This window comes from Pseudochaenichthys georgianus, chromosome 6, assembly GCF_902827115.2.
Source record: "Pseudochaenichthys georgianus chromosome 6, fPseGeo1.2, whole genome shotgun sequence".
Taxonomy (NCBI): domain Eukaryota; kingdom Metazoa; phylum Chordata; class Actinopteri; order Perciformes; family Channichthyidae; genus Pseudochaenichthys; species Pseudochaenichthys georgianus.
The window spans coordinates 32919005-32939659 of NC_047508.1; the positions used below are offsets into that span (position 1 = coordinate 32919005).

Here is a 20655-nt window from a genome sequence, read left to right on the forward strand (position 1 = left end):
ATGGCACCTTATGTGTGTGTGTATTTCTTTTGACCCTGTATGGTCTCATTGATTGACTAATCGGTGGATGTTGGCACACAGCACAGTTATTTGTAATGTCTAAAACAGATTCCCTTGTATGTATTGAACGTTATACTTACACATACTTTCTTACAAAGTATATCGTGGTGAGCAGCATGTGTGTAGTGTTGCTCTCACTGTAAAAAGCCAACGGATATTGGATGACATGTCAAACCCACAGGGAGAGAAGGAACAGCTATGTTGTCCTTATTACTTCTTCTCTTTCCCCATGAGCTGATTCAGTGACTATTGTCCTCCACGTGCAGTGTTTTCCTACAGACTTGGAGTCACTGATGTTTAAGCAATGTTTCCTACTGACATCATGTATTTGTGGAGTTCAGCTCAGGGGCGAGGCACGCCTTCATCAAACGGTACAGTTCACTGCAAAACCTTTCAATCATAAACTCTAAAGAAAGTACATTTAACTATATGATTTAACCTTAAGGGTATACTTTCAGTTGGATCGGTAAATGTTAGAAATATTCTCTAAAAAAAAAAAAGTCTTAGATGGAGCAAAGACCATCCAAATAAATTGTATGGAAGCAGGTCAGCAGTAAAGTAGATATACAGATGCCCTGTTATTGGCTTAAGACATCAAGGGTGGAGGATGGAGGGAGGGGTGGAGCCGCATTTCATTTCTGGCTTTGAGTAATCGGAGATACATCAGCAAAATGGTAACGACTGCAGACATGGTTCAGTTCTGTATTCAGCCAATGCACTAATGTCCATATGCAGACCTACCAACATTGGTCAAATGTGCGTATTTTGATTGACATATGGAGAACATGTATGTACGATGTTGCCCTCCAATACAGTGCTTAGTTCTTCAATTGAATGATAGGTGTTTAATTTGCATGCTGGCAGCAGTAATGTTTTGTAAGAAAATATCAGTAAGGGAATGACACGAGCGCTATGTGTGCGTACTATTGAATATCTTTTGGAAACATTTTGAGTTTTGCTCACATTCTAATGCTTTTTCACTCTGGTATGTGGTAAACAATAGGAATACAAATCTGAAAGCAGTTCTTTGTGGTAAGAAAGAGGAATAGAAACCTGAAAGCAGTTGTTAGTTCTCCCTCTTTACTACTATTCTGGTCTTAATGATTGAAATAAAGCTGAAAGTAATAATAGTTTTAACGCATCTTTAGAACATACCAGTCAATAGTCCCTAAGCCTGCATCTTCCCAGCCTTTCATCGATCTATTTCTTTAAGGAGATGACCTTGATAAGTAGAGTTTATTTTGGGAGCTTCTGCACTTTGTCCTGCGATGGACTTAACTAGCTATACATTGTGGATATGAGGCCTGTCTAACTTTCAGGAAATGAAAACACATATTATCACAGTGTACTTGGACATACTGTCTTTGGGTTTCCTTCATTTTATCTATTTGCCTTGAAAGAAGATTACATGTTGTTGTTTTTAATATAGCAGGAAATTAAACATTGAATGATTTATAAAGGGGAGTTTGACAAACACTGGAAGTGAAGATGGAAACTTTAGCTACGTTGTTACTGTAATGTTTGGATTTTCTGTTTTATAGATAGACCTTTTTAAGGAACCAATTATTGTGTGTAATGAGGAACATTGGCATCGTGTTGGCTGGTCAGAATGTCACAATGAAGCCTGATTTACATGACTTCAATGCACTGCAGTTGAACTTTCACAATCCTTTCCATAAATACAACATTTAACCTCTTTCAGTAGTTATTTTTTTGAGAAGGCAGCTTGTTTCCATGGCTTTTTCAAATGTTCTTGAGTCGGCTTTGCAGCTGTGTCACCTTGACACACTTAGCACGCCGTCGCAGCTGCTTTGAGGGGGCTGCTAATTGAATTGTTTGTGAACAAAATCTGATTTGTAGCACGAATGAGCAGCTGTTTTCTGTGGTTGACTAAAAGGTCTTGGGTGAAAGTCAAGCTGAAGCTACTGGCCGTGTTTTCTGTGAGTGTGGTTTGATGCACATTGTCTGCAACACTGCCTTAAAGTGATGTACCCAGATTAATTACAGACATGACAGTAATCCAGGTATTGCCGTTCTTTGACGGCACATTGCTTCATGTTGTCGCACTGCATTTCATGTGCCCTCTGGGGGACTGCAAAGCCCCCGTTTTGTCTTGTTTTGTCTATTCTCTCGCTGCCCCCACTCACAAACTGCCTATTCTGCTTATTCAGCTCAGCTATTGTGAGGCGGGCTATTCATACCTCTAGTACAATGTCCATGAGGTATTGAGGAGTTCCACCACAACCAACTATTTTTTGATGCTATACTGTGGAAGCTTTATTCAGTAATCACTAGTCTTGCCTGGCGTCTTGTCCAAGTTCCTTCCTGTGTAATAGGATTAGATTTGTGAGCATTAACAAGATCATTCATTATCGCTGAAAGGCTCTGGTGATTTGTGGTTAGATTTGAAATGAGTTTTCCTGCTGAATTATAGTAGACTTTCCTGTTGTGTACTGCCTTTTTGAAGGACATTTGTAATTGTGTAACCATAGCTGAAATATGCCTGGTTCAAATAAGATGGTATCTTTATCTTTTTCTGCCCTGGTAGCAGGATAAGGGTAAATCCTGCGAGGCGATATGTGCTAAAATATTCTCATGAATGCTATAATGATTAAAGCATTTGTGCAGCACTGTCATTTGATCATATCCTGGATTGCTCTGACCTGCACTTCCATGCATCAGGATGCTCAGGCCTTGTCGCGGCTTGAAGGGAATTCAATTAAAGATAATAAGGATACATTTGCTGTGGTTAGGTAGCATTTACTCCTCAGAGTTGACAGAGATCGAGAGTCCTTACTGTGCTTGCTTAAAGTAACAGTAGTACTTTAATCTTGTAGCAGCATGGATGTTATGCAGATAAAAGGATGCTGCAGTATTTGACTTTGAATCGTTTTTTCTTCGACACAGCAACAAATCATGTTCGAGTTATCGGTCAGTTTCCTCGTTGCTGCACACGATATGTTTCAATATAAACTGATTCCTGGCCCATTTCTAGAGCACGAGTTAAATGACGCAAAATACAGAGTGGTCAAATAGTTATAAACACATTTATTTTAGTGTAACAAAGTGTCACACATAAACACATAAACAAATCTTCCATCTGCTAGTTGATACAATCGGGTTTAAAAAAACGTTTTTATAATCAAATTAGCGACAGCAGTTCAGACTCTTCATTATGACTGACCGGTGTTTTGGGGGGTTTTTCAAACACAAATGAGGAAAACCCCCAGTTTTTCCAGGCACTCCACACTTTAAAAAAGCGTCAAAACAACTATCAAGTTATGTTCTTTTTTCCTTTCCTTTTCTGTTTAGCCTCGAGATACAGTAGTGACGCCGCTATGATGCTGCTCAAAACCCATACTGACTATAGGGGTCATCAAATGACACCTCTCTATTTGACCTTATTTGTTTGATCTACTGCATTGTACTTTACATTAAATAGATGCAGGTTGAGGGAGAGATGATTTGAGTTTCTCCCTTTTTGACAATGTTTTTATTACCAACAACTTTTTTGTTTTTAAATGAAGTTGAGCATGTTGTAGCAACATCAAACATACTATCTCTCCAAATAGCATTAAAGTGCTGCTTTTGGCTTCACAGACGACATAAATAAGGTTGAATGCTACACTAAAGTACGCCCCAACTCACCTTTTAAAGCGCACTAAGAAAAGGTCTGAACTCCGGGGTTGGTTTGGCTTTCAAGTCAAATAATAATAACATGAGGGAGCTTACAGTGGGGCCCCCCGAACTGTTAAAACCCAGCGATTTGTTGTCAAAACTCATGAAGACCTTTTCCCTCCTCGACTGTAAAGGTCCTTTTTCGGAGCCTCTCAGTTGTTTGTTGTTAAACTGTAGTAGAAGGGGAGTGAAGGATCAAAGACCCTCCTGAACAATAAAAGCTGAGCCTGTGGAGTGTTGAGCCCCAGACCTTAAGCCCTTCATTACTGCAGCTCACTGCTAATTATTGTGGACAATACTGAACTCAGACATCTGCCCAACCCTCCTCACTACAGGGTGGTCAGCTCTCACCGACACTCCTAGACCCTCACAACTAAACATCTGAGGCGTAGAGACAAGACCCCTCCTGGTGCCCTTCACCCCTACCCACCCTCAGAAACAACACCTCCCTCTGGAAAACAAGAAGAAACCCTAAACCGCACTAAAGACTAAAGAGGATCATGTTTTGCCCTCTCTTGAAGCACACATGTTACCATATGCTCCCCTTACTGTGCAGCCTCCTGATCTTATGCTGACTTAATCTTGACTGTAGTGACCACAGACCACCACACTCCACAGAGCATCTGTGACCGTCACAAATGGCATTCGAAACTAAGATAAGCTGGCAGAGGTATTTTGAAAAACACATGTACTCCAAAAGAGGTTTGGAGCTATAGCTGTGCAGCAGCAGTTGATTGTGTTGGCTCGCTGCTGACTACATTATCGTCCTGTGATGCTTTCAGAAGGCTTCATGTGTCTTCAGTCAAAGCAACCAAGCTACACATTCAATAATGGTTTTGCAATATAATCCTCTCAAATGTGCAATCAGCTATTGAAGCCATGTGGAGGCAATACAACTGATTCTGTTTCTGCAATGTGGGATGCCTTTTTCCTTATTCTCAGGATTGTCAACCCCATCACACTGCTATGCTAGATGTCACTGCCGTAAATGTCGATAGAAAAAAGAAATGGCTTAGAGACCAGTGCAAAAGGAAACAACTGATTTTTGTTGACTTCTATTCTAGGTTGTCTAAAATAGATTTAAACCGGAAACTGTGTACTGCTGTTATACCCCCTATTTTGGCCTACACACCACCAGAGCCATCATGTTGCTGCATGGCCTGCATGTTTATCACTGAGGTTTTAGAACTCGCTGTTCTCCCATACCACATGGACCATGTTGGGAATGTTAAGGACCTTCTCAAATAGCTTCCGCCCATATAGGTGTCCATATAGACTCTTTGATGTCACACCACCCCCTCTTAAAAAATCTGACCTCGCACACGTTTCAGTCAACACATCTGCTAAAAAAGTTCTTAGCATCAGGAGGACCTTTTTCATTTTATAGATTTAACCTGAAGAACCTTGCTAAACTTAATTTTGAAGGTGATATTTTAATAGTTTTCACTTTTATTAACCAATATGATCATCCTTTTTTATGTCCGTTTGAACTGCTTGAGGCTTGAAAACAGATAACACAATGTTTCTGTTGATTCAATTCAACATTGCATTTTGTTTCAAATTAATTTGATGTGACATTTGATTGATTTTTACAGGAGAAAATTATGCTTGCAGAACAGCGTTTCCGCCGGGGGGGCGTCTTGCCGTCATTTGAAAACAAATAATAATTCGAGAGAAAATCGAGAGTTTTTATCGCTTGAAATAACGAAAAGAAAAAAGGACATCCCTCTGTTGGAGGGGCAAAGGAGTCTGGTGGGATTCTTTTCGCAAAGCGTGTTCCTGTGATGGAAAGTGTACTGCTGGCGAGCCTTGACGGGGGGGGCGGCTAGTGGAGCACGTGCGTGAACTGCGAGCGCCGGAGCCTCAGTTTCGCAGCTGCGAGGCTCCGTGGTAAACTGTTGTTACGTCCCGACTAGGGGAAGAGGAAAGCAACATACACCAGATTGGAATTGGTAATAATTATAAATGGTTTTATTATAAAGCAAGGTGAAACAAAATGGCACACAGGCAGCCTGAAACAACAAAAAGGCCAAAACGGCACAGGTTGACAAATAACCTAACAAAAGGAGGACTCTAAAAAAGGAGACTACTTAAATACAAAGAAATATAGCTAATAACCAAAAATAACTAGGGATGCACGATATTGGTTTTTTGAAACCGATACCGATAACTTCCTGCTTCTCAAGACCGATACCGATACCCGATAATAATATAATATATATATTAGGGCTGTCAAACGATTACAAATTTTAATCAGATTAATCACAGCTTAACAATTCATTAATCATGATTAATCACCATTCGAACTATGTCCAAAATATGCCATTTCTTTATGTATATTGTTGTGGGAATGGAAAGATAAATGAAAGAAGGCGGATATATCCATTTAACATACAGTATCTATGTTTATTATAACATTTTTCTGCATGTCAAAATGAAAGACAACACACCTATCAATCATCAAACCGTGGGGTCTTAATTCATTACGTGTTGATTTCTATCAACGGGGGAGTACTTCAGGAAAGTCGACAGAGGGGGGCTAGTGGAGTACTTCGTGACCACAGAGTGTGAACGTTGTGATCAGCTGTTTTAGCGCAGTTCTCCAGTGAAGGGGGAAGTCTCCCTCCGCAGCCGGTTGTAGTTTTGGCACAAGTCCGTTGTACAGACCGACGTTAACAGCAGCCCTGTCTGTGCACACGGAGACCGACTCTGTCGTCCGGTGATCTAACCGCCTTCTGGAAAAGCTTCACAAGTACGTCGGTACGCAAATGTGCTTTGTGACACAAGTGACGGTACGCATTTCAGATTAGGCACATAACCTGCGTACCAGTTATGTAACCCCTACAGCAAAAAAGTATTCTCCGTCGGGACTTCCTGCAACAACACCACGCCGTTATCAAAGATGTTCTATTGAGAAGACGATCACTACGTGACAAAAGTTTTCAAAACCGTGGCTACTGAAATCAATCTTACTAACTGCTGTCTGTGCAATTTACTCCGCGAGTTGGCAGACTTTATTTTGCTTACTTTAACATCATTTTTCATGGTGGGGCTAAGCCATTTCTTGGTATGGGTGTAGCCTACCCCAGCCATACCCTGGCGCTGGCACGTATGGGGCGGGCCATTCTGCACATGCGTTAAATGCGTTAAATATTTTAACGCAATTAATTCAAAAAATTAATTACCGCCGTTAACGCGATAATTTTGACAGCACTAATATATATATATATATATATATATTAAATGTACCTGTAGTTTTTGCACACCTGGTGGTAAAAAAAAGACTAGTAGTGAGCAAATGACATGAGCATTACTACTATGAACAAAACTAAGCCAAGAACAGTTTTGACTCTTCAAAGTGACCATATTTATTTTCCCAAATAAAGTTCTTGCCTTTTTCAAAAGCCTCGTCGATAGGTGAAAGCCCCGGTGCCTTTGCAGCTGGCTTTGGATTCACCGCTAGTTTAGCAGCGCAGGCGTCTTCGTACGCTTTTAACACACCATCGTAGCGATGGCGATGTTTCAGGTGACTAATCAGGTTGGAAGTATTGTAGCTCGTTGCCTTTTTCCCTCCTCGTGGAACTTCTGCATTGCATTTGTTAATACAAATAGCAAGCGAACTATCTAACTCTGAAACTTTGAAATAGTCCCATACTACAGACGACATGTTTGTTTACTGTCCTGGCTTCACTGCCGCACACCATTTACGTCACAGCCAGGCATGAGTTAGCGAGCGCTGGATTTGTGAAAAACTCCCCTCTTCCTAAACCACTAATACCACAGTACTGGCAAAACGGGAGGAGCCGAGTGAAAAACAAGCGCCCCTCATCCCAATCCACCCACACCGCAGTATTTTTTTCTTTTTTTTTACCCAAAAAATATATTGTATATTATCGTGGCTATTAATACTTTTATCGGGATGACGTCATAATTCCTAATATCGGACCGATAATTATCAGGCCGATAATTATCGTGCACCACTAAAAATAACCCTCACCGTCAAAGTGGTACAGTCTAAAGAAAGGGAGCTGTAAGACAACACAGCTGAAGGAGGGAAACTAAGCACCCTACTTACGCTAAACACATATATCCACAGTAAGCACAGTCTGTAGTGTCCATGACACAAGAGCAAAAGGTATGAGGCGTCTGATCGCAGCAGAGCCTCCTGAGTGATGATTGTCCCCAGCTTTGTAGTCCTCTCAGCAGGTGTGCACTGGGCTTGCACAGGGATTGGAGAGCCTCGGGCCCGGCGTGCTCCAATCAGTGTCCTCGTAAATGGACCAGGAGATGACAGCCAATGGCGTTGGGGCAACCACACAGCTCATTTACATAATCACACACACACTGCTGCAGACAATCCCAGACAGGTTACCGAGCAGGCAGAAACAGCAGCCGTAACACTGTGGTGAAACGAAGAGCCGGCTCTTCTTTTAGTGAGCCGAGCCAAATGATCCGGCTCACTAAAAAGAGCCGGAATTCCCATCGCTAATACGTAAAGAGGGACGGCTCAATTCAAAAAGCAAGTCACGTGACACGGCGTGACGTCACACCACCCCCACCCTCTCAGCCCTGGTCTGGCGGAAACACTGTTGCAGAATGTCTGTCACCTCCACATTTAGGTCAGTGGGCAGAGTGACCTTTAGAGTTGGTCTGGTTTTATGATCAATGTGGCAGAATCATTACAAATGTTCAAATAGCCATGCTAAACAATGCTCCAGAAAATATATTTGCACTTGTTGTGATCGCAAATAAGTAGCGTACATTAACCTGGAACGTTTTCCCTGACTCAGTGTCCCGTCAAAAGGTCTTGATGAACAGGTGTTACTAATGGGGGCAGTCTTTTAATTGGGTGCTTTGGAGCAATGCTAAGTTATGGTGTCAAGTTCCTATGGCGAGAAGCAGAAACAGAAGCAGAGCAACATGGGCATCATATTGGATCCTCTTCCAGTATATAGACTGGGTCGGGCCATCATTCTTTTGAATGTCAATGAACTGTCAAGTTGCCTCTTAGTTTTGTTCTGTCTCTTTTGGCAACACTAGCAGTCACACGATATAACAAATATAACAATATGTTTATGCAAAATATGCATAATGTTATGTGTAAATAGTCATTCTGTTCCATAGTTATAAGGTTGCTAGCCATGTAAGCAACAGGGTTACTCGACACTTGGCTGTCACTCAGATAGAGGTGATGGCGACAAAAGTGCATACTGTGAACTGTGGAGATATTTCATACAATTAGATCATTATTCTTTTAAATATCCCAGAAGGAATAAAACGCTTTGCAGTCCTGTAATGAAATGGCATGCATTGCCAATTAATAGGTTGGCAGAATGAACTTATATTTAAACCTCTTTTCCTTTTACTCATGGCTAAAGTACCACATGAAGGCCAACTTGTGGTACATGCATCAAGAGGATCAAAGCTAAATGATTCTCAGGTTTTGGATAGTTTGGAACTGATTATTAAGTATTATCCATAATTCCACATAACATTATTCTTTCATCCCACTTCTGTGTATATAAATACCTATCCAGACTTCTTTCATTTCCTAAATCCATAGCCAACCTATAAGCAGAAGAGTATATGCACATGTGAGGGGATACCAAAGAGAAATGGTGCCGTGGGTCTACCCCAAGACCGCACGAGTGCTCTGCTGCCAACAGTGCCTCCAGTAATTATAGACCGGAGCTGTGGAGACTGCTGCTTTCCAGGCTAAACTGAAACTGAACCCCCTATTTCATTCTTGGTATTTGCTCTTTTCAGTCCATGAGTACCCCGTGTTTAAAAACTGTTATTCTTGGGCTGTAGCTTGACTCTCTTCTGTTTATAGTTCAGCCTGACTGAGTTGAAAAGTAGAATTCTGTTCGGTAAATGCAGTAGGCGAAGCTTTGAAAACTGTTGTTGACACAACGTCTTGTTAAATAATAACTGCTGTCATTATGTTTGATTAACGTATTGATAACATACTCTCTACTGCTACTGCACCTCCCATCACTGTGACTCCCTGACAGTGTAATCAAATGACCATCGATTTTCCATCTCCAAATTGTAAATGATGGGACAGGAGGGAGATGAACCGGGTCTGGATCTTGGATTAATTTGGCAGTGTTGTCATTACTGCCAAGGAAGCTGTTGAAACAGCATTACACATTAAGAGTGATAAACACCAAAGCTTGTCATTCTTACTGGAAAGTGTACTGAGCCTCCCCCCCCCCCCCCCCCCCCCAGGCCATCCACATCACACAAACTGACCAGACTTGATTTAGCTGGATAGCTGCTGCTGTGGTGAAAGCCCCTTTCCTCGGACTCCTACTTTCCAATGACTGTGTGGTCTGTATCCTGCTGCTCTAATCACGTAAGGGTGGACGTGACTGTGGGCCAAAGGGACCTGTGGGTAGCATCTACTGGTCCTCTGTCATTAGATGTTGGGTGCAGGATGGCCCACCAGCCCAGCCTGCTGGAACCTTTGGATGTTGGTCATATGTTTAAATCAACCCTTGCTTGTTCCCAAAGCTCAAGTTGGTGCTCTTATTTCCAACCAAAGAGGCATGTTGGCTGTTGAACCTTTGTAGCCTTTCTCTGCTTCTGTTTGGAGTCATCATTTGTCTTGTCATTGCATGCTATTTGTTGGTAATGTTCTGGTGTACAGGACACTACTAGACATCTGCAGTATCTCTGGATGGACCAGTTTTCACAATTGTCCTGTTTGGACCCGTTTTTAATTGATGATCTAGTATTGTGGCACAGCATGGTACAGTAATATTGTTTCCATATTATTGATCTGCTCTGTTGCCTCTCAGTATTCCAATTTCCACACAGCCAATAGAAACTCTCGCTCAGCTGCTCTCAATGTTTTTGAAAACCTCTCTTAAGCCTTTACAGCTGTAGTTTTTGGAAAGTATGTCTTGGTTTTCAGAGCAATATGCAGCATATCAATTTACTATATAAGCTACATCAAGTGTTGTTGATTACCTTGTTTTCTGCTGATGTGTGTTTACAGTGTTTTAAATATTGATCTCTATTTTCTCTCTCTCTCTTCTCATCAGTCACAATGAGCGGAAGGTGACCTGTAAGCATCCTGTCTCAAGCCAGCCCTCACAAGACAATTGCATCTTTGTCGTCAACGAACAGTAAGTCTCTTGTTTTTTACTTTTAGAATGCAACCGAGCAGCATTGTTGAGCACTACAGTGTGCTGTTGCAACTTGGCCACCCTCTATTTGCAGTTCTGCCCTTTCAGATCAAAGCCTTTTCTATTCAGCGCTTCTCTATTTATTTATGGTAACAAATTCCTTAGAATTAAGAAGTTAACTTTCGAATGGCAGTGACCATTTTTTGATATTATAAACGAAGTTGTATGTATTGCATAGCTAAGCTGCTGTTTTTTGCCAAGTTTCAAGTGTCATTGTCATTGATGCAAAGGGCGGACAATAAGAAGACTTTGTATCATGCAGACATCGGCTGCTGGGAATGCAGGGATTTAACGGTCGTCACTCGTTTTGACCCTTTGAAGAGTTCATGGCCTTTCCAGTTGTCAAAAGTAGAAGGAAGTACCCACTCACAATGCTATGTCCATGTGATTTGTGTGCACTACTTTCAGTACCAGTCACATGTCTGACCACATGACTGGGTCGACGGCCAGTCCTCTTCAACCTTTTACTTCAACAACAACAACAACAACAACATGCATCTGTCAAACTACACTTGAGTTTATGAGTCAGTAGTCCCTTTTTTTGTTTGATCCACCTTTCACTCTTGAACTTTACCCATGGGACACTCACAGTCAGGTGTGGACCATGTCAGGCAGTCTGTCCAGTGTCCAGAGATTTGCGGCATGTCCAAACCCTGAAAAAGGAAGATGGATGCCCAACCCAAAAGTGTACTAATAAATATATCATCTTGACTGTTTTTGTCACAGCCCACGCAGTGACATTAGCTTTAACTCTACTCTAGTCTAGCCCTAGTCATCTTAGCTTAACGTTGTGCAACATGTATCAGATCCACTCAGTTTCTCACTTCCCTCAGAAAGCCCCTGTCATGGCAGATTCTCAATAAAGTTATTTTGCTGTGCCGAGTGATGTCATCTCAACTGGGGTCACTTATCTTCTTGAGCAATGAATGCTGATGGAAATAGTCTCTGCTTCAAGACATGACATTTCACTCTCATGTGGGATATTATGGCCAGAGTCCAATATCTTGTGCAATAGGAATTCCCTGATGTCCCATCATGGGCACCGTTTTCCATCTTTTTTCAATATGTGGCTTGGGAATGAAAGCCCTGGTTTTACTAGGATATGATATCTTGAGCTTTTTTGTCTCTTCAAATTCGTACGAGCTGGATTTTGTCAGACGGGATGATTGGAAAATGGTTGTGAAGACACTTGTTGTGCAAGAACTGTCGCACTGCACTCTCTTGACACATTCCTCCGCTCACTGTGCTACTCTCACATCTCTGCTGATTTTCACGCGGAGAGGCTCCACACGCTGCTGCTGCAAGATGATATCTAACTGAGCAATTAGTGTAACGTGTCATTGTAAAAATAATCTGCCAAATGAATGTCAGATGTACCAGAGGTCAAATTTGGGAATGCACATCAAAGTTATAATCCTACTACTCGACGAGGTTTTATTTCCACGTCTTTACAGTGCGTTTCATCAACCAGTTGGCTCTGTTTTTAGAAAAAGTACTAAGAGGAAAATCTTCACCCTGGACAAGTAATAAAAGGCAAAGACGGATTTAAGCTGCCGCGCGGATAAAGAGGTTGAAGCTGCTGAAAATCACTGCCTAATCTGCTCCGCACTCTCAGTAAATCCCAAACACGGAATTAGTTTTACATTTAGCATGATCATTTTCAGTGCAGACTTAGTATAACATGTAAAGAACATAGACTCAAACGGCACCGGTCAGACAGTGATGACTACAGTACATATACGTCTGTCACTCAGACTGATGTTCAGGTGTGCTGTAATGTGTGAGTCATGGCTTAGTCCCGTCTTTGTGAAGTAGGGTCTCCCAGATGAGCAAGTGCCTCTGCATTCTCCTGTCATTACTGTAATGTACATGACGTCTTGGCTTATCATGTTAGTGGTCCACCATGTGCAAATTGACAGGAGAGATTTATATAACTCGCATGTAACACATGATTTGACATCCTCCATAAAACTCATTTCAAGAGCATGGTGTCATTTCAATTCATGTTGGATGTCATGAAAACGTTAATTGCAGACTTTACAGACATGCAGTTTGTGCTGTTTTAGGGCGCCCTTTAATACCTCTCGATGTACAAGTCAATTAAAGGCAATGTTGAAAATTGAAAAGCTGGATTGCATTATGGGAATGTTGTGTATTTTATACTATTTTGACAAGTATCTAGATCTACACGTTGTCAGTCACTTTTTCTATTAATATGATGTACCAATAATACAAGATTAAACTGAAAAGTTACATAGTTATAGATAGGGCTGCTCCATTAATCGTATTTTAATCGCAATTACGATTTTGGCTTGCAACGATTATGAAAACAACATAATCGAAATAAAATGATTATTTATTGGTTTTTCAGTTGAATTATTCTTAAAGTTCAGGGTAATTAACTGTTAAAAACATACTGTTCACATTTAAATTGTTCAATAAATGGATGTTTTCCAAGTAAATGGATAATCGTTTTTAATAATCGTGATATAAATTATTGACCCAAATAATCGAGATTATGATTTTTGCCATACTCGAGCAGCCCAAGTTATAGTTAGATATTTACAGTTACATCCACATCGCTGACTCCTAAGTGCTCTCAGTCCTGGGTGGCGATAGGAGAAAAGAGAACATACACTATGACTTGTCTTGTATTGGATGTTGTGAAATAAATAGACTCGGTATAACAACCACACTCTTCAAAACCCCTCATTGGTAAGAACATGGTTTCTAAATGTCGACACACTTGTTTTTCCTCTGTTTTGTAGTGTGAATTGTGGAAAATGGTGTCACCCAGCATTTAGCAGGTAATACTATACTAACCGTGTGTCGTCCACTTTAGTATTTTATGTAAAGACCTTGAACGTGTCTGTTAACTTGTTGTCACACACTAACGACACACTGTGGGTGTTTTATATAGTGTTTTGCCTGATGACCCGTTTAAGCATTTGCATTCCAAAGTCCTGTAATGTGCACTTTACCGTCTGAACCGTTGTGTTGTGTCTTTCTAAACCTCAATGAACAACTAACTGCAGGCACTACACTGCATCTTTGAGCCGGGGACCAATGTACACACTTATCTTGATCTGCTTGCCTTGTCTTTCAGTCTTTTGTTGGTTAAAAAAGATAAAAGGCGAGGTTCACTGCCAAACAAAAGAGTTTGAAAGCACTCTTATTTCTTTAGAAATGCTGTGTGGTCATTTTAAAATGCACCCTCAGCCGCTCGGTTCACTGTTCGCCCCGTGTGCTGAGGGCGCCAAGCTTCAGTGGCAGTGTAATCCCTCCTCACTCTTTTTGCACACACAGCCCCACACAGGCACACAACATCCGTGCAGGACCAGGCGGGGGTGTGACGCCCTAAATGGATACGGGTTAGTCCTGACATATCGGATGGTTTGTCAGCTCTGTGATGGTCATGCAATCTGTCCACGGTGATGGATGCTCGGTAAAGCTACGCTATATTATTTGAACTTAAAAGGCCACATTTTAACTAAACTCCCCGTTCCGGCTTCACAGGTATATAGTCATTTGTTCTTCAAGACTTTGAGATATATTGTCTCGACATGCTGTTGTCATGGACCGGTGGTAAACACAAAGATGGCTGTTGTTGAGCTCTGGTATTTTGCTACAACTGTTACCGTGTTCATTCACCACAGTCCTGTCCACTGTGGGTTACTTACTACTGTACATTGTTACGGGACATCTGCTGCTGAAGCAATAGCTCAGATATATAAGCATATCTTTTTTTAAATGATACATTTTTTGAGTTGTTTTCCTAGTTTTATACAAATGCCACACATTGATTGTTGCAGCTTTTTCAATGAAAATGATATGCTGCTTGTACTTGTTAATGTTAAGTATATATTAAACTGTTTTTATTTGGATTTCCATTATTAACATTTTGTACTTAACTGTAGATAAAGATTGCCATTATTTTGTATATTTGTTAGTTTTGTGATTTTGCTTTTAATGTTTATACCTTATTTTGATCATAATATAAAACATAGTTCATGAACAATTTTCAGCATACTTTTAAATAATGTAGTTTAAGGGTATTCAAATGTGTGCTTCAGGACTGTAATGCAGCATCATTCGTTTTTTATGTCTGTCTATCTCTTACACTAAAAGGCTACTCAGTGCTTTTTAATTTCAGCGCATATACAGTTGAGTGATTATCACACAATTTACTTTTTTACACCATTGATTTTGGTTCACTCAGGATATCGCCTGGCACTCGAAGTGCTGCAAATCCTCCCAGTTCACTTTTCTCAAGATAGGCCATTCCATGGAGAAGCTGCTGTTTTTAAGATGTGAGAACATTGTGTGCACTTCAACTAGAGAGAGCATTAGTCACCCACTTGTCCATCCATTTACTTCTTAGATTTGCCACCGCTGTACAGAACCCCCTCCTTTATTCTGTCACTTAACAGCCAGTGAACTATAATTACACGAATAAGAAAAAGTCTCTTTCATGTATGAAACTCTTTTATTGAACTAGCACTCACAAGATCTCAAGTACATAATAGTTAGACCTGGCTTCTTATTGGAGTTAAGCCTTACCTTATAACGAACCATGTGACTGTTCTTCCTAATACAGGTAACACTGGTCAGTGAGTGTCCTTGTTCTGTGTTTGGTAGCTGCAGACCTGTCACTGCTGCACGGAAACCAACATCCTGTGTGTTGCCTGCTGCTGTGAGCCCAGCTGATGTTCTCCTGTGTGTGTGTGTGTGTGTGTGTGTGTGTGTGTGTGTGTGTGTGTGTGTGTGTGTGTGTGTGTGTGTGTGTGTGTGTGTGTGTGTGTGTGTGTGTGTGTGTGTGTGTGTGTGTGTGTGTGTGTGTGTGTGTGTGTGTGTGTGTGTGTGTGTGTGTGTGTGTGTGTGTGTGTGGTGTGTGTGTGTGTGTGTGTGTGTGTGTGTGTGTGTGTGTGTGTGTGTGTGTGTGTGTGTGTGTGTGTGTGTGTGTGTGTGTGTGTGTGTGTGTGTGTGTGTGTGTGTGTGTGTGTGTGTGTGTGTGTGTGTGTGTGTGTGTGTGTGTGTACCTTGAGAATAACAGCATGGCGTCTGAATTGTTAAAACATTTCTAAATTGATTCTGAGTTTCTTCTCTGGCCGTTGGATAGATTGGGAGAGATGCATGAAAAGTGGATGATGCGGAAATCGATTCGTTATAGACTTTGTAATGAGTGCCTCATTTATACCGAACGGTACCAAATCATCTGAAGTCTACAACGGTTAGGTCATTCATCAAATTGGCAGGGTGGAAGGGGGAGTTTGCAGTGCTTCTCCTTATTCTCTTACTCGGTGACCTGAAACCAAAGCCGTATATCTGAGAGTTTTTTCCTTTGCTGCAGTATTTCTGCTCCTCTGTTTCTTCAGTCTCGTTCCCTCTAGACCACAGCGCTGTTCCCCTCCTACAGAATGTAGGACATCTCCACGGGCCTGAGACAACTTATTTCACACAGTGTTCTATCCTATGGCAAATGCTCTGAACTCAGGATGCTGTCAACTTTTCCTTTGTCTTTTAAAGGCATCCTGACCTGATTCACTGTCAGGCCAATTTTGCAGACCATTAAAAGCTGTTAGACAACTGGGAGTGTATCTGCTGTGACATGGTGGGAGTAATTGGCTAGATGCATAGGCCCATGTTGAGATGTCATTATAACAAAGAGTTTGAACTTCCGAGGGGTGGACATTAAAGTCTGCCTCCTCCTATTCTCCGCTTTGTATTCAAGGTCAGTAAATATAAAGCAGAAGTCTATACAGGGTGTCCGCGGGGTCTTAAAAAGTTGACAAATCAATTAAATTAAAATTAAGGCTATTAAACGGCATTTTCCAAGGTATTACATTTTGTAGCTTGTTTTCAATAAGTATATAAATGGTCCAAAGAGGTTGTATTCTACAGTCTGCCTGAATGTAATCATGGCGTATGTGTGTAGTGTGATTCTGTGTAGTTTATTTATGGCATCCCGTTGGGTGTGACGTCATCTGAACAGGACATCGCACGCTCACTGCTTGATGGCGCGCGCAGGTCCGTTTACGCCGGTTGTTAAACAACATCGTTATGGGGAAATGCAAGTTTGCGTCCAAATGGTTGGAAGACAAGGAGGAAGGACAATCAATACTGTATAATGTGAGGTGTGTGTGTGTCGCCAATGTAACCGGTTAAAACTCAAAGTGGCGATGAGGTCTTAAAATGTGTGGACAGGGTCTTAAAAGGCATGGCATTTGACTTCAGGATTCCTGCATAGACCCTGCTATATTTCTGACTGACGATTTGCTAATATGCTCTTGGCATTCTATGCGTCTTCTTTCTTTAGATCCGCTCCCAAAGTGCCGTCGAATGAGAAGATGGACCGGCCACTGAGCACCATGACTGAGGCGTCCAACTACACCAGCGGCTCGGACTACGCTGCGAACCCCAACAGTCCAGCAGGACGAGTGAGCAACGCACACAGGATAGTCATGCATGTTGGTCGAGCTTTCCTTTGTGTGGATTGATCTCACAATTCCACTGTATTTCTAGCCCTCAAGACCTTCCAAAAAAATCCACAACTTTGGGAAGAGATCCAACTCCATCAGGAGGAACCCCGGCGCCCCAGTGATCAAGAGAAACTGGCTTTATAAACAGGTGAGCAATATCAGCCAATCGAATGGTAACCTGAAATAAAGTTACACCATTACATGTTTGGGGAAAAGTGCATGAAGAGCATCGGGTAAACTCAAAAGCTATGTTTCTACAACTTTCCTCTTTTTAACGCAGAGAGCAATGTCTCTCGCCTTGGGAAACAAATCAAGTGTTCTGATGCCTTACAGCATCTGAGCACTTCTTTGTCCGGTTTCTCTGCTCAGTGTTTAAGCACCAATCCCTCATCACAGCTCCTTGGTTACTCTAAGGGGGGGGGGGGGGGGGTGGTGCTTGAGGCAGCTCTTTGCCAGGCAGGACTCTCTCTTGCTTCCTAAGTGGGAGACTAATTTAGTTTTGATTGCAGCCTCCCAACGCAGCTTGTGAACACACGATGGCTTCCTTTGGTACAGCTGCTATTTCTTTGGGGACCTCAATCAGGGTGACGTAGATCAAGCAAACGTCTCACAAATCTGCCCCCCTGAATAAACGCTGGATTTGCACTTTGATTTCCCTGCCTCATTGAAACCTGGGAGCTGTTGAAGTCTTTGGCTGAGGGAAAGCTGGAGCCCTTCAGGTGATCCGTTGGGGAAAGAAAACGCCACAGTGGTTGAAGGGATGGTGAAAGAAACCGTATTCACACGTTTTTTCATGAACTGAGTTGTTAAGACTTTCATTGAACAGACGGAAGGTGATAAATTAAAAGATGCAAGAGGTTGGACTCTTTCTGTTTTTTCTGATTCTGTGCTTCCATTATCAACACGCTGAGCAGCATCTGCTATTGAGACTGTTTGATACTAATGCCTTAAACATGCTGCTTCATGGAAGTGAATTTCCATTTAAAGTAAACTGCAGCCCACATGCCGTTTGACCATAATGACTGAGTCGTTGAAGTCCCTCCCCCTGCTTTTGTCTCCGGGTGAAATCCACGATTAAGGTCTCTGCTCAAGTTTTCCAATAAAGCAAAAAGGGGGGGGGGGGGGGTTTAATACCCTTTTCCTCACCCTTTATCCCTTCAAGACGCAGCCTGAAACCCCTTTGATCACAGCATTGTGATACCAGAGAATAACTAAAGCAAAGGATGTTTGATTTTGTTGCCCAGTGAATAACATACTTTCTTTTTAGAAGTGAAAACTGTTTATTTGTCGGAAATGTTATACGCAGTGGAACACAATCTTTATTATGTTATTTCTATTCCAGAAATCAAATGTTTTCCCTCCACCAAATAAAGTACCCCAGACTTCATCTCAGGCCAATAATATGTTACTTTTGAGTGGCAGACAAATTGCAGCATAAAGTGGACGAGTTGCTCACTGTCAGGACTCAGTGGAGGAGGCCTTTCAGACCAAGTGTGCAGAAATACTGGTCCAGAAAAACTGAACGGGAAGTGAATAACAATTTTAAAATACAAATGAAAAAGTATTACATTGGAAATGGATAATAACCAAGTATATTGAGCTACAACTAGCAAACAATCACTGGATAACATTACATTTGAGGAGAGGAGTGGACTACAACAAGTACTGTTCTCGATCATTTCCCAGCCAGACCTTTCCCACTAGTTTTGGACTAACTGTTTCCTTTCATTTGGTGTCTTCCAGGACAGCACAGGGATGAAGCTGTGGAAAAAGAGGTGGTTTGTGCTGTCTGACCTCTGCCTGTTCTACTACAGAGGTGAGTCCTGGTCTCGCAGCCACTAACATGCTTCATTAGTATTGCACGGGTTACAACAATGGTGCTTTCCCATTAGCAGTCCAAATGGCTGTTTTGACCTTCAGAGCTGGGCTCTTGGCGGTTGTTTATATATCTGGATCCAAGTCCCTGTGGTAAGCAGCCTGTCAGGACCAACTAAGGAGACATATTAATTGAAATGGCTCTCCTGTCATCTGATTTGCCAGTTGAGAGATAATTTCTCCCCAAGCAAAGCCAGGGCTTTAAATAGGCTTTGAAACAACCCTAATGTTGAGTGAAAGCAAAAGCAGGACATTGGATTTCGCTCTAATATAAAGTCACAAAACAAGTTTCCAGAGATGATGCTGTTGTTATAAAGGGGTTACATACTTGCTTGGATTAAGATGCTTTGAACAAAAGATGTCTTTTTAAGGTTCCCTTTTAATTTCACATTATAGTGACTACTATTATATAATGACTCTGATCCTCCTTTTGAATATCAGTGGTTCTTACTTGGTCCTGTCATTTAGTAAAGACTGCCCGAACTTTCACAACCAAGTGAAGAAAATGTCTTTTCAGACTGGAGCAAACCTGAATGATCTGTTATGTTATTTAAATAGCCCTAGGCAACTTAATTGTAGTCATAATATTAGTCGTGTTTTTCATCATAAGCCTGTTGTGGGAACACCAGTCCATTAAAAAAGTTATTAAGACCTGGCTGCCCTTTCTCTTCGCTGCTGTAGGAAAACATTTGTGTCCCGTGTTCTTTTTTTATTAGATGTTGTTGACTGAGCTGCTGTTGACTGGGAATTTCTATCATGCAGTACTAATGTGGATATCAAATATTGACACAGCTGTGTCCAGAGTTCATCAATCATTACTATTAAATCAAATGAATTCTGTAAATCAGTAAGTTAAATGTAATCTAGGCCTGGATGCGGATAAAGAGAGAATGCAAGTGTTGCCTGGCCCCCTGCTCACTGTATACAGTCATCGTTTCTGCTGATCGGGGTGACATCTCGTCTGTGTTATTTCTGTTGTCTGCCAGTCCTGTCGCTTCTTTCCGCCCACTAGCTGATAAAAGCCACAGACAGCAGCGTACCCAAAGGCTTTATCCGGACGGACATGTTGAGAAATCCACCCATCAGCAGAGAGTGGGCAGCGAAGGTCATGAACTGTACTGCCCCTCAACTGCTAACTGCTGTAGATATCAGACTATTGTACGCTCAGGATCCCCCACAATGTGAGCTTATGTTCTGCAGAGACCTGAAATACATGTGGGGGCCAGTGGGCTGCATGTACAGCTAAAGACAAGATCAATCCTCGAGCATAGCTCCAGGGCAAACAGCTCTTACTCTTTGCTACCAGAGGCCGAACAGAGCTCAGGTAGCTTTTAGTTCCCAAATGTTCCCCACCATTCACCACGAGCCCT

General features: G+C 41.7%; 1 protein-coding gene across 8 annotated transcripts in view; it reads left to right on the plus strand.

Moving 5' to 3' along the window:
- LOC117447923 (pleckstrin homology domain-containing family A member 5-like) overlaps positions 1 to 20655 on the plus strand; it is a 79126-nt gene that overhangs the window by 36234 nt on the left and 22237 nt on the right. For all 8 annotated transcript variants that reach the window (XM_034084931.2, XM_034084930.2, XM_034084932.2 and 5 more), the window contains 4 exons: positions 10788 to 10871; positions 17248 to 17368; positions 17454 to 17558; positions 19154 to 19226. In XM_034084931.2, the coding sequence (XP_033940822.1) occupies positions 10788 to 10871; positions 17248 to 17368; positions 17454 to 17558; positions 19154 to 19226 (383 nt within the window). The remainder of the gene's footprint in view (positions 1 to 10787; positions 10872 to 17247; positions 17369 to 17453; positions 17559 to 19153; positions 19227 to 20655) is intronic.